The sequence below is a fragment of the Hypanus sabinus genome, chromosome 23 (genome assembly GCF_030144855.1).
Source record: "Hypanus sabinus isolate sHypSab1 chromosome 23, sHypSab1.hap1, whole genome shotgun sequence".
NCBI classification, from domain to species: Eukaryota; Metazoa; Chordata; class Chondrichthyes; order Myliobatiformes; family Dasyatidae; genus Hypanus; species Hypanus sabinus.
In genome coordinates this window covers 13,705,041-13,729,970 of record NC_082728.1, presented here as the reverse complement: position 1 = coordinate 13,729,970, position 24,930 = coordinate 13,705,041, and the positions used below count along the sequence as shown (strand labels likewise).

At 44.1% G+C, this 24,930-nt stretch overlaps 1 protein-coding gene across 1 annotated transcript in view; it reads right to left on the bottom strand.

Annotated features, from left to right (window-relative positions):
* Nucleotides 1–4,705: 4,705 nt before the first annotated feature.
* Nucleotides 4,706–24,930, bottom strand: part of afmid (arylformamidase) — a 42,020-nt gene continuing 21,795 nt past the window's right edge. Inside the window, exons 8-12 of the mRNA XM_059948412.1 lie at nucleotides 23,572–23,666; nucleotides 15,266–15,344; nucleotides 14,426–14,561; nucleotides 7,538–7,642; nucleotides 4,706–5,987 (exon numbers count right to left, since the gene is read on the bottom strand). Coding sequence (XP_059804395.1) covers nucleotides 5,958–5,987; nucleotides 7,538–7,642; nucleotides 14,426–14,561; nucleotides 15,266–15,344; nucleotides 23,572–23,666 — 445 coding nt within the window. The 3' untranslated portion in view covers nucleotides 4,706–5,957. The remainder of the gene's footprint in view (nucleotides 5,988–7,537; nucleotides 7,643–14,425; nucleotides 14,562–15,265; nucleotides 15,345–23,571; nucleotides 23,667–24,930) is intronic.

The window sequence follows — 24,930 nt, the reverse complement described above, 5'->3', positions numbered from 1 at the left end:
TAATTTACATTCTGAGTATTATTTGTACCCACCTGCCTGTGGTGCATCTGCAAACAAGTTATTCGTGATACCTGTGCCTCGTCATGTTTGTACACACGGCAATAAACCTGACCTGGCTTGACTGGAACCAAGCAGACCCAACTGGGGCCGAGAGACGGACGATCCCACTGGCCTATTGCACCAAACCATTGAGGCCATGATGACCCACCTGAGTAGCAGGGCCACAAAGAAGCTCCCCCGGTGTGCTGTATCCACCTGGCTCTCAAGCCAAGAGCATGAGAGGGGTCTCAGAAAAAAGAAGGACGGATTGAAATAGAAATGTGGCAGCCACTGCAGACCTTCAGCATGTCACAAACAGTGACGTATTTCTGGCATATATTCAGTATTGGGGTATATTAATGTCAGGAAAACGCAGTGTCGCAGCTATTACTCAGCTTCAGCAACTGGAATTCAAACCTGACCTCTGGTGCTCTCTGACTACAGCACAGAACAGAGAAATCTACAGGCCCTTCAGCCCACAATGTCGTGCCAACCATGTAACCTACTCTAGAAACTGCCTAGAATTACCCTACCACATAGCTCTCTATTTTTCTAAGCTCCATGTACCTAAGCGTTTCTTAAAAGACCGTATCATATCCGCCTCCACCACCCTCACCAGCAGTGCTTTCCATCCACTCACCATTCTATGAAAAACTTACCCCTGACATCCCCTCTGAACCTACTTCCAAGCACCTTAAGACTATGCCCCCTTGGGAAAAAGCCTCTGACTATCTACATGATTAATGCCTCTCATCATCTTATACACCTCTATCAGGTCACCTCTCACCCTCCATCGCCCCAAGGACAAAAGGCCGAGTTCACTCAACCTATTCTGATAAGGCACACTCTCTAATCCAGGCAACATCCTTGTAAATCTCCCCTACACTCTGTAGTATCCACATCCTTCCTGTAGTAAGGTGACCAGAACTGAACACAGTACTCCGTGGGGTCTTATATAGCTATAACCTTACCTCACGGCTCTTGAACTCAGTTCCACGGTTGATGAATGCCAACACACCATACACTTTCTTAACAACACTGTCAACTTGCACAGCAGCTTTGAGTGTCCTATGGACATGGTCCCCACGATCTCTCTGATTCTCAAAACTGCCAAGAGTACATGTTTGCATCTTCACCCGTTTCGCTGGGTTTCTCCAATTTCCTTCCACATCCCAAAGAGGTGCTGGCTGGAGGACTCGCTGACTAGCGTAAATTACTAGTGTAAATCCTTGGGTAAGTATTGCTAGGAGAAGAATGGAAGAGGTTATGTTACTGTCCATTACGCCGCTGGCATTTAGGGCAGCAGTGAAGGTCCTTCATCTCTGGTGTTCAGGGCTTCCTTCATAACGTTGGTAACTCAGTTTACATGACTGTCAGTCCGGGCTAGAGACTCACTCAGTTGAAGTTGGATTCTTCATTGCTGTTTCTGAAACAGTTTGGTTTTACCAGTCAGGGTTGTTAGCCCTGAGCTGAAACCGCAAGCCTAGAGGACCGGTGGACCACTCTTAGTCTGGCCTCCACCCTTTGACCTGCTTGGCATGGGTGACACTACCAAGAGACAAAGCATAAAGCCCTGACTCCAGCCAACACAGCTCTCCGGGTCATTGAGGCAAGCCAGCCTCCAAACCGTGACCATTTGTGGAGGCATGGAAGAGGGGAGGAGGTGTTGATGGGTGTTTGAGGGGAAGGTGTGGGGTTGGAACTAAAGAGACTGCTCTTAGAGTCAGTGCAGACTGAGTGGTCCATGTGACTTTCGTCTATTTTAATTTGAAAATAGCAAGCTCCTGCAGGTAGCAAAGTGATAATGAAGAAATTATTTGTTTATCATGTTTTGTAAGGGATCATTATTGTCCAAGACAGCGAGAGAACATGCCCGTTATAAGGTAGAGGAGAAGCCGTGGTTCAGAAAGGAGGAAGACATGACTGTGTAGCGGTTAGTGCAACGCTATTACAGCGGCAGCGACCCATGTTATTTGGTCACATGGGTATAATTAGGTTTATGGGCTCATTCTGTTGGAGGGACCTATAACCCTGCTGTCTTGAAAATAAAAATTGGTTAGAAGTCCTATGTGGAATAGCTCACCATCAGGCCAAATGTGATGCAGATGTAGGAACTGGAAGAATAGAAATGAATCCTTAATGGAGGCTAGGTGCTGGGAAGTATAATCAATATAGTTGTAGAAGTCTGTGCATTTCTCATAGTATTTATAGCTGGTCTGTCCCCTGAGATGGAGAGATCCAGATAGAAAGAGAAAAGTCAGAGGTGAAACATTTGAACTGGAGACCAGAATCAAAATTGGCAGCAAAAGTGATGAAATATGAGTTCTGGCTGAATGTAAGAAGCAGCATGAATGCGGTCATCACGTAACGAACATGGTCTAGGACCCGAGGGCTCAGCCTCAGAATACAAGGGGGTCCTTTCAGAACAGAGATAAGCAGGAACCTGATTAGCTGGGGGGTGGTGAATCTGTGGGATTTATTGCCACAGATGGCTGTAAAAACCAGGTCATTGAGTATGTTTTAAAGAGGAGGTTGATTAGTAAGGGTGTCAAAGGTTATGGGGAGAAGAGGCGATTGAGCAGGTAAATAAATCAGCCATGATTGAATAGCAGAGCAGAATTGATGGGCTGAATGGCCTAATTCTACTGGTATGTTTTGTGGTCTATGAACCTTTCCGCCATGTACACTCCAGGGAAAACAGCCCCAGTCTATGCAGCTTCTCCCCGTAACCAAAGGCATTCACTCCTTGTGATGATATCTTTGTTACTGATACTGTAGGCGACCAGAAATGGAGCAAGATGCAATCAGCTTTACAACTCTACTCCATACAATCCCCAGTGGATGTGGGTATTAGTGATTAATGGTCAAAGGGTGGGGCCACTGGGATTCGGGTTTAGATGATGAACTACAAAATGTGCAAAATATATTCAGTAAACACATCATTAGGTACACCCGCTTATTAACGCAAATATCTAATCAGCCAATCGTGTGGCAGCAAGTCAACACATAAAAGCATGCAGACATGGTCAAGAAGTTCAGTTGTTGTTCAGACTGGACATCAGAACGGGAAAGAAATGTGATCTAAGTGACTTTGACCATGGTGGCAGACGGGGTGTTATGAATATCTCAGAAACTGCTGAGCTCCTGGGCTTTTTTTTTTGCACGCAGTCTCTAGAACTTACAGGGAGTGGTGCAAAAAACAGAAAACCACCAAGTGGGCAGCAGTTCTGTGGGCAAAAACACCTTGTTAATGGGGAGAATGGTCTGAAGGTGACAGTAACTCAGATAACCACATGTTGCAACAGTAGTGGGCAGAAGAGCATCTCTGAATGCAGAACCTGTTGAACCTTGTAGTGGATGTGTCACAGCAGCAAAAGGCCACAAACATACACTCAGTGGCCACTTTGTTAGCTCTAGGAGGTACCTAATAATGTGCCCACTGAGTGCATACTTTCACTGAAGAGGAGCTTGAGAGCACTCCCACCATTCTGTTAGTTAAAGGGTTCCAGATTATAAATTAACACCGATTACGGGATTGCAATCAATGTCCACGTCAAGAAAATGTTTCCCATAAACCTGCTGTCGTGGTGAAGCTATGGGGCATGTTGTTAATGGACCATTTAGATGTACACACACTAACGGTGTGGAAGTATGGTAAGGCAAGAGTTAAGCGGATATTGTGTAATCAGACCAGGGAAGAAAGCTCTTTGAAGAGCATCGCTTCCTTCTGCACAGCCGGGGACCAGAGCCATTTAGCTTACTGTGACAAGGCAAGGATGTGATGCAAGGATTCATTGAACATACACCAACTAAGGGACAATTACTTCACTCACTTCAGAGTATTTTTAGTTGTTAGCTTGTAGTTTCTATTAACACCCATATTGTGAATGTTGATTGATCTTGCAAGTAAGAAATTTGAATATACACAAGGTTACCAAATGGTGAATACCACTCCCCCCTCCCCCCACCCACCGTTCGATTCAGGCATCATCCCCCTTCCCTCTCAGTCCTGAAGAAGGGTCTCAGCCCAAAATGTCGACTCTTCACCTTTTCCCACAGATGCTGCCAGACCTGCTGAGTTCCTACAGCATTTTGCGTGTGTTTCTTTGGACTTCCAGAATCTGTAGACCGTTTTGTGTTTGTGATTTAAAATCTGTAACTGCCAGTCAATTCTGTATAAAAATGGCATTTCACTGTTCAGCAGAAGACAACAAACATAAATTCAGTGATCACTTTATTCAGTCCAGGAGATACCTAAAAGTGGCTACTGGATGTATGTTCTGCCCATCATTAAGGAGAAAAGGAGACATATTCAGTCCTGGAGATATCTAATACAGTGACTGCTGGATGTATTTTCAACCTTCATAAAGGAGAAGGATTGTATTCACGGCTTCTTTCGTACTGCATTAAGATGTTCATTTAAAGCAACATGACTAACCAAATTGATGTTTCACGGGGGTGTAACATCACACTGCGTTGTCAGAGCAGTTCTTTTCCAACAAAATATGTCACTATGAATTGAACTGAAGCTCCTGGTTCGAGTACAGTCATCTGCCACCTGGTTATGCAAATAATCATAGCTTCTATGGTACTAGTGTACATTTTCCACAAAGCTTTTTATTTCATTAATTGGATTCAAACTATTTCTTGAACATTACTGCAGCAAGATCGCAAAGTTATGCAATATTTAATTAACAGTATATTTACAATAAAAATAAATTTCCAAAAATATGCAATCATTTTGTTATTCAGACATCTAGATCTAGGAATATCCAGAATTATTCCTATGGTAATAAAAGTGCAAGAATTGTTTGCTTTGTAGTTAACCCCACATTACACTTTGGTGAAAATGTGCTCTAATTGGAAGATAGTTCCTCCTTTTACAGGGTTTCAACGTGCAAAAGAACCATGGACAGGGTTACTCATCTGTATGGATGAAAGTCTAAGTCATAGGGCTAAATTGTACTGCATTTAATATTTCAGTAATATTTGAGTAAATTGTAAATATATTGTTTATTGCTGTGGTTCCCCGATCATATCGCAGCCACCACCGTGCAATCAGACATTGTCCTTGTGTCTGAGTCTACGAAGCAGGTGGTGATGCTGCAGTTGAAAGTCCCATGGGAAGATCACTTGGAAGAGGCCTTTGAAAGGAAGCTACCTAAGTATGCAGGACTGGTCAGCGACTGCCAGCAGGCTGGATGGAGAGCGAGGTGTCTCCCAGTAGAAGTTGGTTGTAAGGGATTCGCAGCCCGTTCCTTAGCCAGAGCTGACAGCAATTTGGGCATCGAGGGAGAGAGGAAGAGGAGAGCCATCCGCAGTACCACCGACGCGGCAGAGAGGGCCTCAGGGTGGCTGTGGCTCAAGAGAGGGGAGCCACGGAGTCATGTGTCGCTGGCCATCTGGACACAAGCTGGGGTCTGATCAGCCCCGGCTGGGTCACCTGGAGGAAGGTGTATGATGTTGAAAGACCCGAAACACCCGATGATTCCAAGAACATCACTAATGATGTGTCCAGAAGCATCAGTAGATGTACACACAGATTAAGCATTCTTTACATAATTCATTATGGGTTACACGATAAGTATGTGAATGGCATACGTTATTACACCACCATGTCATAGGTGAGTGCCTCCCGTTTTAAGAAAAGTGAGAAAATCTAAGTAGATAAAACATTTCCTGGCTCCTGTGAGTTTCTTTTGATTAGCTTCTGAAGTTAGGAAACATAACACTAATCACCAATGGCTTAAGTTTAGACAGCCAAACATTATATTTATAACTTGTCCTATTGAAAACAAATTATCTGAGTTATTTTGTGTGATCCTGATTTGACTAGAGTAGTTAGCGCTAAGATCAGAATGTTAAAAGGCTTCATTAGGAATCCTAAGGTTCCTTCCACAGGTTTTGTAGTTCACTGTTCATTTTTTAGACACCATTTTCAGCAGAACCTAAAAGAAACAAACATAAAATTAGATTACGATTTGTTTGTACCTGATGTTACGGGGAAGCAGATTCAGTGAATGGGGCTTAAGTCACTGATTGCAAGTATGTACTTTAGTTATTCATTTACAAGACAACCAGTCAAACACTCAACCAAACATCTATGTCAAACAAGTACTTATCCAAGCCCCCTAAATTACAAGATCACAACACTGAACATTCAATGATCCTTTAAGCTAAACCCTATTACAGGTTCTTATCTAGAGAATAAGATAGCGATGGGGTGACACATAGTGATTATCCCAACGCTATTACAACACCAGCAAAGTGTGTTTGCTTCCTGCCACTGTCTGTAATTCCTGGAAAAGTAGGACCATGCAGGAAGTTGATTGGTTGCTAGGCAGTTGTTTTTAGAAGGAACTACTTGCCCTTAAAGTTAAGTAGAGCTCTGTTAATGGCTAAAGATGGAGGTCTTCATTGATAGCCACTGGCAAGACTTTCAGTTTTAACGGTGTGGTTTTTGATGACAACTGAAGTAGATGCAGATTCACTTGGAAGTCTAGTTCATGTGGCTGGTCAGCAGAGTGATCAAGGATATTACTTTAAAATTTTGCAAAATATTATTTATTTTTGAGATTGATTGTGCTTCACAGAAATGTCTTGCTACATTGATCAGTAGTTACTGCCAGTTCAACCACAAGAGATTCTAACCTAGAAAACTGATAAAAACACGTAGAAGTAGTTGGGTCCTGCCTTCTAGAGACAATATTCCTTAATGGTCACTGATTTATTCCTGTCACTCTGCTGTTCCTATCAAGCTGAAATTGTATAAGACATTGATGAGGCCTAATTTGGAGTACTGTGTGCAATTCCGGTCACCTAACTACAGGAAAGATATCAATAAAATGGAAAGAGTGCAGCAAAAATCTACAGGGATGTTGCCAAGCCTTGAGGACCTGAGTTATAGGGAAAGGTTGAATAGGTTAAAACTTTAATCCCTGGAATATGCAGAATGAGAATGAGATAGATGTATACAAAATTATGAAGTGTATAGCTAGGGGAAATGCAAGCAGGCTTTTTTTTCCCACTAAGGTTGGATGAGAATAGAACTAGAGATCATAGGTTAAGGTTGAAAGGTAAAATACTTAGGAGGAACATGAGGGAAGACGTCTTCTCTGAGAGTGTGGAATGAGTGGATACAGGGTCAATTACAGCATTTAAGAGAAATTTGGATCATTGCATAGGTGGGAGGAGGATGAAAGCTATGGCCCAGGCGCAGGTCAATGGGACTAGGCAGAATAACAGCACAGAAAGGGTTAAATGAGCCGAAGAGCCTGTTTCTGTGCCGTGGTGCTCTCTGACTCTATTCCTTCTCGCCTCACAAGATGTGACCTGTCCCGGATTACAGCCTGTCGTCAGTCAGCCTCCTGGGTCTTCTCTGGATCTAAACGAGCTGAATGACTTCTGCAGTGACCCTCCTCCAGCGAAACAGCTCAAATGAGATTGCAATTTAGTTCAGCAAGGGAAAGGCAAGGAGGAAACTCTGAAAAATCTGTACCTGTGTTAGAATGTAGTTCTCTTCCACGAGTGTCTCTATTATATCAAAATGATCCCTGTTTGATATATCATGAAAAGATGCATTGAATCCAGCAGCCTTAATAGCCTGAAAGAACAATTTTTTAAAACAAATCACATATAAATGTACTTCCTTCTGCATCATAAAGTCATCAGCGACATTTTCACATACAAACTACTTTAGAGACTTTAGAAGGATAGTGTAATGGGAGTTCTCTCAGCCTCTTAATAGACTTACTGAAGAATACTTTATCCATTGACAGCAATGCACTTTCTTAATTGCCTTTGAAAGGTATTGGTAAGACTCTTTCTTTTAATTTATAACATCCTTTCCGTGCTACTGATGAAAGGAGGTCCAGGATTTAAGCCCAGTGACACTGTTAATATTATTTTGAGACTGTATGTGCTGGGTTGTAGCTATATGAGCTGTGTGTGACTATATTTACTGTGTTTTGCACACAGAGGGATGATGGTTCATTTAGCTATGTACATGAGTATAGTGGAATGTCAATAAACTTAAATTTGAACTTGAGAAAATACTCTGGCATTGGAGCAAAGAATGAGCAATGCACTGAATAATGTCTAAAATAATTATCTAAAACCCTCTCAGTAAATCTTAGTTATTACATGACATTAATCTGGTGAAAGTTTTCTGAAAACAGCCCCATATTCTCAAACTAACGATTAAAGATTCTGCAGATGCTGGAAATTCAGAGTAACACACTCAAAATGCCGGACGAACTCAGCAGGTCAGGCAGCCTCTGAGGAGAGGAATAAACAGCCAACATTTCTGGCCGACACCCTTCATCCAATGAACTGCTGAGTTCATCCAGCATTTTATGTGTATTACTAATTATTAAAAAAGGCTGCTCAGTGTGATATTCAAGAGGTTTTGAGGCGATTCTCTCCCTGACAATAGAAGATAATTGCTTTCGTGCTAGGACTCGATACAGTTTTCAGGAATGAAACGCCTCAGGATGCAGGAGTATTTCTTGATTGCCGCCTGTGACTGCATCTGTGTAGAATTAATGCCATCTTTTTGGGCACAGTGCCTCTTGAGATCCCTGTGGCCTCTGTCTGGTGATTGGAGTACAGAATTTATTGCCAGTTGTTGACAGAAGTTTGAGGTTAGAGATGGGTCACTGACCCAGGGGACTTCTACACTGATATATTGTTTTCTCTTGCTAATGTTCAGGCCAGCAGTCTTTATGAAAGCTATTAGTTTCTTCGCCCCGATAGCTTTTTAAGATATCTCCCCAGCAATTCTATTTTGTGGCAGATTTATGATACGTGCTGCATGATGAAATTTTATAAAAAACCTAATCGTACTTTCTACGCACATAGCACGGTGCAGGAAATTGTGTCACAGCCCACTGCTCTTATAACCATGTATAAATAGGGAGTTTACTAGACATGCATAGTAATGCACAACCTTTGTCACCTTTACAGTATTTCACCCAGTTTATTGTATTTTACCCAGACCATTAAAACCTGCTTCTGCTTTTCTTAAAGTGTCTGCACGAGGTCACTGAGGGAGTCCAGCAGCAAGGATTCCATCATTCTATCTTAAGAAATGACCCTTATCTCTGATCAAGATTGAAAAAAAATAATAGCAATCCTATCCTCTGTAATTCCATGGGTCACAAGTCATCCTGTCACACATTCCACTTCCCACCATTTTTTCCTTGATTCATCCACCTGTATCATCTCCAATCTCTTATCTCTATCCCGTATCTTCCCCCTGATCTCCAATCTTCCCTCTGGCTTTAAATGAGGAATTAAGATCATTCCCCAAGTCAATATAGTAGATACTTGTGACCCATGGAATTAGACTCAGAAGTAGTTAAGTTCACTAACACCATTATTTATATCAGTGCACATAATTCTACCCTACTTTCCTTCTGATTTAATAGCTGGATGAGTTATTACAAGGTGCTCCATATGGTCCGCATTTCGCTTTGAAGCTGCTTAGTAGCATAGTGGTTAGCACGGTACTTTACAGCTGGGTTCAACTCCAGTGTCTGTAAGAAGTTTGTACCTTCTCCCCATGACTACGTGAGTTTCCTCCGGGTGCTCCTACATTCCAAAGACATACCGGTTGCTAAGTTAATTGGTTATTGTAAATTGTCCCTTGATTAAGCTAGGGTCAAATCAGGTGATTGCTGGTTGGTGTGGTTCAAAGGGCTGAGATGTGCTGCATCTCACAAAATAAAATAAATAAACAAAATATCTTTAAATTAATCAGAATGATTTTTTGCCCAGTTTTCCTGTGCTAAACCACTAGAATGAAATTGCTCCATTAATGTGAAATCTTGCAGCTATTCTTTGTCTGCACTGGTTTAAATTATGGTGCAGTTTTCTATGTTAAGAGAAAAATTGCTTTGCAGAAATATTAAGTATTGTAAGGGAAAGGTAAAGGAGCCAATTTTTAACATCATTATAGTGCTCAATGTTGGGGGAACGTGAAGAGAGAATCCACTTGGGTCTCCAGCAAAGTAATTTAAATTGACTGTTTTTCAGAATTATCTTCCATTGATTTTAAATTGCTTTTGGATTATAGTGCAGCCAATAGAAGCATGAAAGTATTAGCACAGTTTCTGTAGATCAAAATAATAAATAGTTCACCCTTTTGCGAGGCAATCAAGCTTGCACTGGGGAGTGGCTTCAAGCAAATAATATTTGTAAAAGAAAAATATTGGAAATATGAAATAAAACCAAAATTGCTGGAAATGGAAATTGCTGGAGATAGGGTGATAGATGGGCAGATTGACAGAGATAGAGAGAAAGAAAGAGGGAGACTTGCAGAGACAGACAGAGAGAGACAGTGAGAGGAGGAGGGGGGAGAATTTGTGAGAGCAGGAGGGAGAAATAGAGCGGAGGGGAGAGAGAGAGGATGTGACAAGGAAACTGAAGCCAGCTAATGTCTAGAACAGACAGAAACGAAGGAATTATGAACCAATTGGCCTTATATCTCTGCAAAATTACTCAATTCTTTTATTAAGGTTAGAGTGATCTAAAAAATGATTTTCTTTGTTTGACCAGAGAAAGGCCTATCAACACTAGAAATCTGGAACAAAGCCAAATGAAGTGAAGTGATGCGGGAGAAACGCAGCAAGTCAGGCAACATTTAATGGTGACTCCTTTACTTCTCATGTGGAGTCACTTCAGCGGGTGCAACGGTGACTCATACTTGGGAAGTGGCTACTTTCAGAGTGACGCAAAACCTTTGAGAATGATGGTTGTCACATTGCACTGGGGGGGAGGGTCAATATTCAATAGAAAATTGCTGAATAAAGGTTATCTGGCCATTTACCTGTCGCAAAATCTTGCTGTGTTCTATTAGTCAACACAGAGTCTTGATGAACACCAGAAATAATTCTATAATGCTTACCAACAAAATATCTACCGGATTATCTTAACACTCAATCATCATATGCAAAAGTTGTGAGGCTTCCATTAAACTCAGGATTTGTGGCACACTATATTCTAAAGAAAGGATTTTACACTTTGTGGTCACTTTAATACGTACAGGAGTGGAAACCGTTGTGGTCTTCAGTTTCTGTGGTTCATCAATGGATCCCGTGTGTTGTGCATTTGGAGATATTCTTCTGCACACCACTGTTATAATGCATGGTTATTTGAGTTCCTGCCATCTTGCTGTCAGCTTGAATCAGTCTTGGCCATTCTTCTCTGATCTCTCCCATTTACAGGATGTTTTTGAACATGGAACAGCTGCTCACTGGATGTATTTTGTTCTTCGCGCCATTCTCTGTAAACTCTAGAGACTGGTGTGCTTGAAAATCCCAGAAGATCAGCCGTTTCTGAGATGCTCAAACCACCCCATCTGGCACCAACAATCATACCACAGGCAAAGTCACTTAGATCACATTTCTTCCCCATTCTGATGTTTTGGCCTGAACAATAACTGAACCTCTTGACCATGTCTGCATGCTTTTATGCATTGATTTGCTGATAAGATATTTACATTAACAAGCAGGTGTACCTAATAAAAATTTACATTCAAAGTCCTGATAGAAACCCAAAACCCTATTAACTTTGACCAAAAGCATTATTTCAAGTGTCTGCCATGAAAGGTCACTGGATAATTTATTCCATTTTCAGTTCTTGAATATCCTTGAGCACAGCTAAAATGAGCACTGCCACAAGTATAACTCTCAGTTCGGCTAGCGGCTTAATCTAGGGGAAGGCAGCCCCCAGCCCGGCCAAACTTAAGAAATCTTGTTTGGGTGGATGCTGTGCAATGTGTCCCCGTTACAAATCAGTACTACCTAGTAACAAACAGTACACAAGATGCAATTAAATGATTGAGCTTTATAATTGTTAATTTGCCTGTACGGTTAGTAAAGAAACAGAAAAAAGGGCCCGTTCTCATGAAACACTCTACTGTGCAACATTGGAGCTCATGGTTCAGTCCACTGGTTTTCCCTCGACCTCCTCCGACTGTAGCCAACCCTCAGACCCTCACTCCAAGTCCACTCATCCAGCGGTCTACCAACTCTCTCCATTCGCGTCTTCCCTCCTCATCTTTCCCCAGTAAAAGACTGCAAAATCCTTGCTCCCAGACCCACAAGAAAGACCAACATCCCTCTCGTTGGATAGCCCCACAATCCAAAACCCTGTTATCTCTAGTTATAACCCAAACGTTGCTGCTACAGAGAAACCATTACATTAGCAGTGAAACCTTACAGCGCATTCCACAACAAAGTGACATCCATCCAGAACCCATCCAGGCCATGCTCTCTTCACACTGCTGCCATTAGGCAGGATATACAGGAGCCTTAGTTACCACACCACCAAGTTCAATAACAGTAATACACTACATTTCTCCAAGGATCATCAACAACATCTCCTGCACCATCTGCATCAGCACGGGCGCACCACACGGCTGCATGCTTAGCCCCCTGCTCTACTCCTTTACACCAATGACTGTGTGGCTAAGTACAGCTCCAACACCATATTCGGGCTTGCTGATGACACCAGTGTTGTGGGCCAAACGAAAGGCAGTCATGAATCAACACACAGGGGAGAGACTGAAAATTTTACTGAGTGGTGTCATAACGACAACTTCTCACTCATTGTCAGCAAGACCAAGGAATTGATTGTAGACTTCAGGAGAGGGAAACCAAAGGTCTATGAGCCTGTCCTTGCTGGAGGGTCAGAGGTAGAGAATGTTAGCAACTTTAAATTCCTGGGTGTTACTATTTCAGAGGACATGTCCTGGGCCCAACATGTAAATACACTCGCGAGGAAAGCATGGTAACACCTCTACTTCCTTAGAAGTCTGCGGAGATTTGGCGTGTCATCAAAAACTATGATCAGCTTCTGTAGATGTGTAGTGAAGAGTGTATTGATTGGCTGCATTACAGCCTGTTATGGAAACGCCAACACCTTTGAACGGACAAGGTAGTGGACTCAGCCCAGTACATCACGGGTAAAGCCCTCTCAATTTTAGAGCACATCTACATGAAACACTGTTCTAAGAAAGCTGCATCCATCACCAAAGAACCTCACCACCCAGACCATGCTCTTTTCTCGGGTAGAAGGTACAAGAGCCTGAGGACTTGCACCACCAGGTTCAAGAACATTTACTACACCTCAACCATCAAGCTCTTGTACGAAAGGGGATAACTACACTCACTTGCCCATCCATTGAGATGTTCCCACAACCAATGATCCCACTTTAAGGATTCTTTATCTTGTTATTTTATGTTCCCGTTATTTATTGCTTTTTTTTGCATTTGCATAGTTTATTGTCTTCTAACTGATCTTTCAATGATCCTGTTATACTTACTATTCTATAGATTTGCTGAGTATGCCCACAGAAAAATAAATCTCAGGATTGTATGTGGTGACATATATGTACTCTGATAATAAAAATTTACCTTGAACTTTGAACCTTATTGTGTTGGGGGAGGCTTGTGAGTTTCTGAGATCCCAAGAACAATGCACTCTGGTGTTTAGCTATTAAGTACTTAGCTCATGGTGGTAAGGTCAAGGGGGGGTGGGGGGGGGAGTCCAGACAAAGTGCAATCCAACCAAGATCGCAACAGAGGAGCTGGCGGAAGATGATGATCACAACGGCAATGAGGGTGGAGGAAGGCTGCAGCAGTGAAGGGTCGCCGGTCATCTTGGATTCTATGCCACCGGACCCTGACCCAGATCTGTCAAGGACCGCTTGGTGGTTGCCTGTGTATCAGTCTCCCCAGGTTAAACAAGGTCTCACACGGGCATTCTCTATTAAGAGAATCCATCCTAACACTTATAGTCGTGTGCATCCCAGATCAGCCGCAAGCAACTCACGAATAGACAACCCCTTTGGAGAACATCATACTCGACTCAAGAGTTTGCACTACTATTACCCTACAACCATCAGGCTCCTGAATCAGTGAGGGAAACGTCACTCATCTCAGCTCTGAACTGATTCCACAACCATAGAACAGGGATTCTAAACCTGGGGTCCAAGGACCCTCAGTTCATGGTAGGGGTCCAGGGCATAAAAATGCTTGGGAACTCCTGCAATGGGCTCACTTCCAAGGACTGTACAATTTGTTCTCAGTATTTTTTAAACTTCCTTTTGTACAATTGGTCTTCTGCTGCACATCAGTTGTTTGTCAGTCTTTATGTATAGATTTTCATAAATTCTACTGTATTTACTTTCCTGTAAATGCCTCCAAGAAAAAGAATCTCAAGCGAGTACATGGTGATGTATACAATGCACACTTTGATAATAAATCTACTTTGAGTTTGGTTTTTCAAAATTTGCACAGACACCTGATAGTAGTTGAAAAAATAGGGCTGTTGAAGAGAAGCAGATTATAAAGATACAAATTTTAAATGAAAGCAGATGTACCTGGTAATATTCCTGAGATTGTTTCCTAAATTCATTTGAATCATTCTGAGCTACTGCAACAACAATCTCCGAGCTCCTGTCCAATCCTTTCATGGTATTCACAAACTCCATTGGGCTGTTTCGGACAGCATCATCCCTGTGATTTTTAAAAAAATCATTGATCCATCAAACCCTAATCTGCCAGCAAAGACTTTTATTAAAATAATAATCACAAGAACTTCAACCAGGAATATTGGAAAAATGAACTTGTCACTTATAACCAGCTAAATTTGAAATCTATGACATCTGACATTTCCCTTTCTATGACATTCAAAACACAAATGAAAATACTATCATTTAGAATGCTCGACGCATTTCATAGAAAGAGAAATGGCTCATATTACCATTGGTCTGTTCACTTCAAAGAATAATATATTAGCACAGTGGTTAGGAGTAATTCAGAAGAGTTTCTTCCCTTTCATGATCTGATTTCTGAATGGACAATGTATCCATGAGCACTAACTCACTATTTTTTCAAATATTGCTCTCGTTTTGCGCCACTTATTTAATTTAATATTAAAATATATTTTATTGTAATTCTTTGTTATTTTAGAATGTATTGCACTGTACTGCTGCCACAGAACAACAAATTTCACAACATACGCCAGTGATATTAACAAACAAGAGGAAATCTGCAGATACTGGAAATCCAAGCACACACAAAATGCTGGAGGAACTCAGCAGTATATGCCACAATATTCCATTATGTATCACAGAACTCCACAATATACGCCAGTGATATTAAACCTGATTCTGTTGATATAATCAACGTAATTGGCAGTGATCATCCAACACACGTACTCAGTCATCTGAAGAGGATCGTTGACATACGTATGGACAATTGGACGGAGGTCGTAAATTCCACTGACAAGCAATGCACCTGTGGAGATATCAAACACGTTTCTATATTGTTTCCATCAGAAAGTGACCGCAGTGAAAATACGCAAGACAGGGTTAGTAAATTTGCAATTACACTACAGCAGGCAGTGATGCTGACAGTAAAGAAGGCTATCCGGATTTACAAAGGGAACTTGGTCAACTGAGTAAGTAAGCCCAAAAATGGCAAATGGATTTTCATTCAGCTAGGTGTGAGGTGTTACATTTTGGGAAGATGAATGAAGGTACCTGTGGTGTATTCAATGTTTTGATATTTTTTTTGTAATTTATATTGTATTGAAGTTCATCATCAAACATTTCCATAAAATGTATTTCAGACATTGTACATATATATCCTATAATCATATGTATCATAAATCTCCACAAAGTATTTATCTGAGGTTTACACTTATAGAAAAGAGCAGAAAGAAAAAACAAGCAAAAGGGAAAAAACTATATACAAGTAGGGAGTGATTTTTTTTACAACATATTCATTGATTTGTGAGAATAAAATCAGGCCTATGAGGCATTATGTAGTTAAGCTGTAACAATTTGATTCATACTGGGAAAATTTTGATAATATTTAAGCCGGCTGATGGTATAGCGGCATCTGCACCAGATTTCCAGGCGAGTGGTCCTGGGTTCGAACCTGGCCGGCTCCTTCCCTTGCACACTTTCCATCCTTGATGGGTTGAGCGTCAACTGGGCCTCAGTAAAAAAAAACAGACAAGATTGCCGCCTGCTGCGCCAAAAGGCTGGGAGAGGAATAACAACTCTTATATTGATTGCTTAAGCGCTCTTGGTCATTTAAATAATTAATTACAGGTTATATGTTTAAATATGTAAATTGTATACTACCACCTGATACGTGTATGTCTCGCTTAAAGTAAACTCAAAGTCAGACCTGCATTTTGGACTCTTGTATCTTCCTTTGAATTAGTTTAATGTTTTGAAGTTACAAAACATAACAGCAGGACTTTCACAATTGAAGGTAGGTGTTGTGCATTTAATATTTAAATAATATTTGAGTAATCTTGTATATATATATATATATTGTTTGATTAAGTACTCTTGTTCATATAAATATTACAGGTTATATGTAAAAATACATTAATTCCATATGTTGTCACATGATACATGCGCATCTTGCTTAAAGTAAAAGACAAAAGTTACACCCATATTTTCGGACTTCCCTGTCTTCCTTTGAATTTAGTTTAAAGTTTTGAAGTTACAAAACTTAACAGTAAGGCTCTGGGGAACTGTTGTAGAACAGAAGGAACAAGGAGTACAAGAACATAGTTCCCTGGAAGTGGTGTTGTAGGTAGACAGGGCAATGGAGAACGCTTTTGGTGCACTGGCCTTCATCAGTCAGGGTGCTGAGTGTAGAAGTTAGGATGTATGTTACGCTGCAGTTGTACAACACTTTGGTGAGGCCTCACTTGCAATGTTTTTCTCTCTCTTTCTGCCCATCACTCTGCCTGTTCTCCATCTCCCTCTGGTGCTCCCCTCCCTCTTTCTTTCTCCCGAGGCCTCCTGTCCCATGAACCTTTCCCTTCTCCAGCTCTGTATCACTTTCGCCAATCACCTTTCCAGCTCTCAGCTTCATCCCACCCCCTCCGGTCTTCTCCTATCATTTCACATTTTCCCCTCCCCCTCCTACTTTCAAATCTCTTAACTATCTTTCCTTTCAGTTAGTCCTGACGAAGGGTCTCGGCCCGAAACGTCGACAGTGCTTCTCCCTATAGATGCTGCCTGGCCTGCTGCGTTCCACCAGCATTTTGTGTGTGTTGCTTGAATTTCCAGCATCTGCAGATTTCCAAGTGTTTGCTTTTGGAATGTTGTACTCAGGTCTGGTCACCATATTATAGAAAAGATGCCATAAAGCTGGAAGTAGAGCACAGGAGATTTATGAAGCTTGTATCAGGACTCAAGGGACTGAGTCAGAGGAGGTGGTTGAGTAGGTTGGGTCTCTTTTCATTGGAGTGAAGGAGGGTAAGGGGTGATCCCATAGAAGTTTATAAGATGGTGATGGGTATAGAAAAGGTCAATATGCATCGTCTGCTCCCCAGGTCTGCGCAATCAAGAGCTGCAGAGCATAGGTTGAAGGTGAGAGGGAAAGGATTTAATAGGAACCTGATGGGCAATATTTTTACCAGTATAATGGAATGATCTGCCAGAGGAAGTGGTTGAGGTGCTTACTTTAACAGTTGAAAGATTGGGCAGGAAGCGTTTAGACTGTAAACCTTAGAGGGATTTGGGTCGAATGCAGGTAATTGGAACCAGCTTAGATGGGACTCTTGGTCAGCATGGATCAGTGGGATAAAAGATTTGTTTCTGTGCTGTAGTTCCCTATGACCTACTGCATAGTAATAATCCACTAGAAGCATCAGCAAACTTTAGGCTTACACAGATCTTGGTCAGTTACATAAATCATCAAAGCTTGGGTGTAGTGTATGTTGTGTACTAAATGTGTCGGCACCAAAAACACATAATCATTGAGCAAACACGAGGAAATCCGCAGATGCTGGAAATTCAAACAGCAACACACACAAAATGCTGAGAGAACACAGCAGGCTAGGCAGCATCTATAGGGAGAAGCGATGTCGACGTTTCGGGCCGAGACCCTTCGTCAGGAGTAATAATCATTGAGTATTGCCCAATTTCTTGAGTACAAAGTTCAAAGTAAATTTATTATCGAAGTGTGGCAACCCACTTTCTGCGCAGGCGAACCGTCTCCCAAATAGCCAGCGCGCCGGGGGGAGACTTTAGTAATGTATCTCTGACGTCATTTCCGCCCGGAGAGGGTGAGCGCTAGGGATTAACTGCCAGCGCTGCGAAGTTTGAATAAACTAATCTCGAAACAACTTACTGACTGTGTGTCGTTATTTCAGCGCAGTGTGTAGCACATCGCTGCATTGGTGACCCCGACAGTCCAAACGGGATTTGGACCAAAGATGACCAACTCTTCATCTGTTCACACAGTTTCGCTAAAACTGCTGACTTTCTGGACGCTGCGACCACGCGTGTGGTTTAGCCAAGCAGAAGTCCAGTTCCAGATTCGGCAGATATCCTCTGATTCCACACGTTACTACCACATAGTGAGTGCCCTTGACCAGCAGACGGCCGCCCAGGTTGCGGATTTCATACAGTCACCCCCGGAAGAAGGCAAATATGAAGCATTCAAGGCGCTGCTCATTGGGACCTTTGGCCTCTCATGGAGTGAGCAGGGTACCCGCCTGCTTCACCTGGACAGTTTGGGAGACAGGCTGCCATCAGCATTGATGAACGAGATGCTGTCCCTGGCTGACGGACACAAGCCCTGCCTCATGTTCGAGCAAGCGTTCCTCGAGCAACTGCCTGAGGACATACATCTGCTGCTGGCCGACGCAGATTTCAGCGACCCCCGGAAGGTGGCGGCCCGGGCAGACGTGCTGTGGAAAGCCAAGAGGGAGAGCGTAGCATCCGTCGGTCAGATTACCAGGCCACACGTCCAACAGCAGACCAGACCAGGCCCGGCGGGGGGCGCACACATCACAGAGGCAGGAGTGAGGAGGCCAGTGAACAGTGGTGTTTCTACCACCAGCAGTGGGGCACATTGTCGCCCGCCCTGCAAGGGCCAGGGCCAGCTGCTGCTAATGACTATGGCAGCTGGCCACCAGGACAGCCTCTTGTACGTCTGGGACAAACAGGCGGGACGCCACTTCTTGGTCGACACCGGAGCGGAGATCAGCGTCTTGCCCCCGACGGGGTACGACACCCGCAACAGGAAGCCAGGACCCACCCTGAGGGCCGCAAACGGCAGCACGATACGGACCAATGGCACCCACACAGTGCAGCTGCAGTTCGGCACCAGCCGGTTCACGTGGGACTTCACAATGCCCGCAGTGGCCCAACCACTCCTGGGGGCGGACTTCTTGCGAGCTCACAGCCAGCTGGTCGACTTGCAAGGGAAAAGACTGATACATGCTGAGACTTTCCAGACGTTCTCCCTGGGTGAAGCAAAGTTGCCGGCCCCACACCTGGACTCCAACACGCTGTCAGACAACGAATTCACCAGAATCCTGGTGGACTTCCCATCGATTCTGGCACCGCAGTTCACAGCAGCCATGCCCAGACACGGGGTACAGCACCACATCCCGACCCAGGGACCACCCCTCCACACCCACACATGAAGGCTCCCCCCCAGAAAAGCTCCACCTGGCGAAGGAGTTCAAGCGGATGGAGGAATTGGGGATCATACGGCGGTCTGACAGCCCATGGGCCTCCCCCCTGCACATGGTGCCCAAAGCAACAGGGGGCTGAAGACCATGCGGCGACTACTGCAGGCTGAACGAGGCTACAACACCGGACCGTTACCCTGTGCCGCACATTCAGGACTTTGCAGCAAACCTGCACGACGCACGGATCTTCTCCAAGGTAGACCTCGTACAGGGATACCATCAAATCCCGATGCATCCGGACGATGTACCCAAAACGGCACTCATCACCCCTTTCGGCCTTTTCGAGTTCCTCCGCATGCCATTCAGCCTAAAGAATGCTGCACAGACATTTCAGCGGTTAATAGACGCGGTGGGACGCGACCTGGACTTCACTTTCATCTATTTGGACGACATCCTCAAAGCCAGCAGCAGTCGTCAGGAGCATCTGTCCCACCTCCGTCAACTCTACGCCCGACTGAGTGAATACAGCCTCACAATTAACCCGGCCAAGTGCCAGTTCGGTCTCGATACCATCAACTTCCTGGGCCACAGGATTACCAAAGACGGGGCAACACCTCTGCCCACCAAGGTAGATGCAATCCGCCACTTTGCCTGGCCCAACACGGTCAAAGGCCTGCAGGAGTTCGTTGGTATGGTGAACTTCTACCACTGTTTCCTCCCCTCAGCAGCCCGTATCATGCACCCTTTGTACACCCTGATGTTGGGTAAAGGCAAGGACATTACTTGGGACAAGGAGGCTGGGGTCACTTTCGTTGAAGCCTAGGAAGCCTTGGCAGATGCCGCGATGCTGATGCACCCCAGAACGGATGTTCCGACCGCCCCCACGGTGGATGCATCCGACACAGCAGTCGGTGGGGTGCTGGAGCAGCTCATCGAGGGGCGCTGGCAACCCCTGGCGTTCTTCAGCAAGCACCTACGACCACCCGAACTCAAGTACAGTGCTTTCGACCGGGAGCTGTTGGCACTGTTCCTGGCAATCCGGCATTTCAGGTACTTCTCAGAAGGCAGGCCGTTCACCGCGTTCACGGACCACAAACCGTTGACCTTCGCGTTCACGAAGGTGTCCGATCCCTGGTTGGCTTGCCAGCAGCGACATCTGTCCTACATCTTGGAGTACACGATGGACATCCAGCATGTCTCGGGGAAGGACACCTTCGTGGCGGATGCACTCTCCAGACCAGCTGTCCAGGCCCTGTCCCTGGGGGTGGACTATGCAGCACTGGCGGAGGCGCAGCAGGCAGACGACGAGATGCTCAGCTACAGGACCGCAGTCTCGGGTTTGCAGCTGCAGGACTTTCTCATAGGCCCAGGTGATAGGACCCTCCTGTGCGACGTGGCTACCGGCCAACCTTGCCCCATCGTCCTGGCAGCCTGGAGGCATCGGGTTTTCAACTCCATACACGGTTTGGCGCACCCATCTATCAGGACAACCGTTCGGCTGGTCTCCAGCAAGTTTGCGTGGCACGAACTTCGCAAGCAGGTCAGTGAATGGACCAGAATGTGCGCGCAGTGCCAAACAGCCAAGGTGCAGCGGCACACTAAAGCCTCGCCGCAGCAGTTCGAACCCACCCACCGGAGGTTTGACCACATTCATGTGGATATCGTGGGCCCCCTACCAGTGTCCCGAGGAGCGCGGTACCGCCTAACTATGGTAGACCGGTTCACAAGATGGCCAGAGGTGGTCCCGCTCACCGACACATCTGCCGATTCCTGCGCCCGAGCACTGATCGCAACCTGGATAGCACGCTTCGGGGTACCGGCCCACATGACCTCCAACAGAGGCGCCCAGTTCACCTCCGGCCTGTTGGGAATGCAGCTGCACCACACAACTGCCTACCACCCTGATGCACCATCAATAACTCACACTGAGACGTAAGGCGAGATTATCGGCTTTTATTGACTGGAAGAAGGAACCAGGAGTGAGTGTCTATCATACAATGTCTTGGAGACTGAGGCCGAGCGTCAGGCCTCAGATCTCCTTTATACAGGGGCCTGTGGGAGGAGCCACAGGAGCAGTCAGCAGGGGGCGTGTCCAGACAGGCACATAGTTCACCACACACCCACAGTCGAACAGACTGGTGGAACGCTTCCACTGTCACTTGAAGTCGGCTCTCATGGCCCACCTGAGAGGACCTAACTGGGTGGATGAGCTTCCCTGGGTCCTGCTTGGAATTCGTACAGCGACCAAAGAGGATCTGCACGCCTCGTCAGCCGAGTTGGTGTATGGCGCACCCCTGGCCGTCCCAGGAGAGTTCATACCAGCCCCAAGGGGGCACGAGGAAGAACCCGCAGCAGTCCTGGACAGGCTATGCGGAAGGCTCGGCAACCTGGCCCCCGTACCAACTTCACAGCACAGACGGACCCCGACCCATGTACCCAAAGACCTGCAAAACTGTAAGTTTGTGTTTGTACGAAGGGGCGGACACCGGGCACCGCTACAGCGGCCGTACGAGGAGCCGTTCAAGGTGATCAACAACAACGGGTCCACATACGTTCTGGACATTGGGGGAAAGAGGAGGTTTTCATGGTTGTCCGACTCAAACCAGCCCATATATGTGGACTTGGCGCAGCCGGTCAAGGTTCAGGCACCGCAGCCCAGAGGCAGACCTCCCAAACAGAGGCTGATCCAGACTGTGGACATTGGGGGGGGGGTATCGCCGGTTCTGGGGGGGGGTTATCTGGCAACCCACTTTCTGTGCAGGCAAACCGGCTCACAAATAGCAAGCGCGCAGGGGGAGACTTTAGTAATGTACCTTCGACGTCATTTCCGCCCGGAGAGGGCGGGCACTAGGGATTTAAATGCTAGCACAGCAAAGTTTGAATAAACTAGTCTCAAAATGACTTACCGACTGCGTGTCGTTATTTCAGCGCTGTGTGTAGCACATCGCTACAAAAGTACATATATGTCACCATATACAACCCTGAGATTTGTTTTCTTGCAAGAAAATCCACTCTATCCAAGAAACATAATAGTATCAATGAAAGACCGTACCCAACAGGACAGACAAAATGTGCAGAAGACAGCAAATTGTGCAAATATAAAGAAAAATACATTTTCAAAAAGAATAAATAAATAGTAAATATCGAGAACATGAATGAAGAGTCCTTGAAAGTGAGTCTGTAGGTTGTGGAAACATTTGAATGACAGGGCAAGTGAAGTTTAGTGAAGTTATACCTTCCGGTTCAAGAGCATGGTGGTTGAGGGGTAACAACTGTTTCTAAAACTGGTGGCATGGGCCCTGCGTTTCCAGCACTTTCCTTCTGATGGCGGCAGCAAGAAAGCAAATTGAGTAAAAGAGTAAGCTGAACCTCACATCACAGCGCTAAACAGTATTGCACCCATATTGTACTGTCTTAGTACTTTTATTTTTGTATGCTGTAGCACTTACTTTTTATTCACAGTTATTTTGTAAATAACACTATTCTTTTCACTTCTGGTTAGATGCTAATTGCATTTCATTGGCTTTGTATCTGTACTCGGCACAATAACAATAAAATTGAATCTAATCTAATCTAATATTATTAAGCCTGAAGCATAGACCTATCTTTTAGACCCAGTGGAAATCTTCACCGTTTATTCATATTTTATTCAGCTTTTGCTCATTTCTGGTGTTGGCCAGGCAGTTTCATCAGAAATTCTTCAAAGGTCATCTTAAAGTACATTGTGTTCTATTTCATTTTTAAGATAGTACTATTCCTTATGTAATTAAAGGAAAATTTGAAGCATATCATGGTTTTTATTTGACCAGAGAAGACTTGTTTCTGACATTGCATTACCAAAATAGAAACTCCATTCCCAGCAGTGACATCACTCAATTCTAATGTGCAAAGTGTTGATTAGAAAGACACAAAAGATGGGAGGAACAGGAGAAAAAGATTGCCTGAACTTGATAGTGTTTTATGAGTGACAAGATGAAAATCAGTTCCTGTGAACCTTCCTGTTATTCAAACTGAATTAATTGAAAGTTAGACAACAACATTTAAATTAAAGTGAAGGAATTCAGTACTTGCCTTTTATATTAGGTGATACACTGTACTCTGCCCAGTCTGTGCATAGCACCATAGCTCCTAGATGTGCACCCGCAGAATGCCCACAGATGTAAACACTGAAAGACATTCCAAAGGGAAAACTCACAAAATTCTCTCCTCTCCTCCCTTCCTGTATAGAAAATGTTATCCAGAAAGCAGTGAAATTGCAATTTTCCCTCCTGAAATAAGGTCAGCTTCTCTGCCATTAACCCACCGTGAAAATGCACTGCACCTTGTTCTGCTGTTTGGATGGACATATTTTAGCGAATGTGAAGCTCAGACCTGGCCCCCTTATTCTTTACTCCTAACAGCTAAAACATATTCTCGGGAATTGACCAAATTCTCTTCACCAGAAAGAATTAGCCACAATTCCTCCCTTTCCATGTGTTCCACAGCATGTTTTCCAATGGAAAAAAATCCCAATGAACAAATGAACATTTCCTTGAACTTAATTCTTCATGGTTATTAAAGGCTAGCTGGAAAATGCATAATTTGTTCATCAGCTTAACACTGACCAATTTAAGCCTTAATGTTTTACAGAAAACACAACCCTCAGCTTAATCAAATACTTCTGATAAATGTAACCATAAGACCATAACATATAGGAGCAGAATTAGACCATTTGGCCCATTGAGTCTGCTCTGCCATTTCATCATGGCTGAGCCAATTTTTCTCTCAGCACCAATCTCTTGCCTTCACCCCAATCTCTTGCCTTCACCCCATATCTCTTGCCAATCAAGAATCTATCAACCTCTGCCTTAAATATATATAAAGGCTTGGCCTCCACAGCTGCCTGAGGCAAAGAATGCCACAGATTCACCACTCTCTGGCTAAAGAAATTCCTCCTCATCTCTGTTCTAAATGAACACTCCTCTATTTTGAGGCCGTGTCCTCTGGTCTTAGACACAGCCACCATAGGAAACACCCTTTCCAATCCACTCTCGAACTCTTTCACCATTCAATGGGTTTCAATGAGGTTACCTCTCATTCTTCTGAATTTTAATGAATACAGGTCCAGAGCCATCAGACACTCTTCATATGACAAGCCATTCAATCCTGGAATCACTTTCGTGAACCTTCTCCAGTTTCAGCACATCCTTTCTAAAATAAGGGGCCCAAACCTGCTCGCAACACTCCAAGTCAGGCCTCACCGGTGATTTATACAATTTCAACATTACATCTTTGTTCTTCTATTCTAGTCCTCTTGAAATGAATGCTAAGGTTGCATTTGCCTTCCTCACCACAGACTCAACCTGCAAATTAACCTTTAGGTAATCCTGCACAAGGACGCTGAAATCCCTTTGCACCTCAGTTTTTTTTTGTATTTTCTCTTCACTTAGA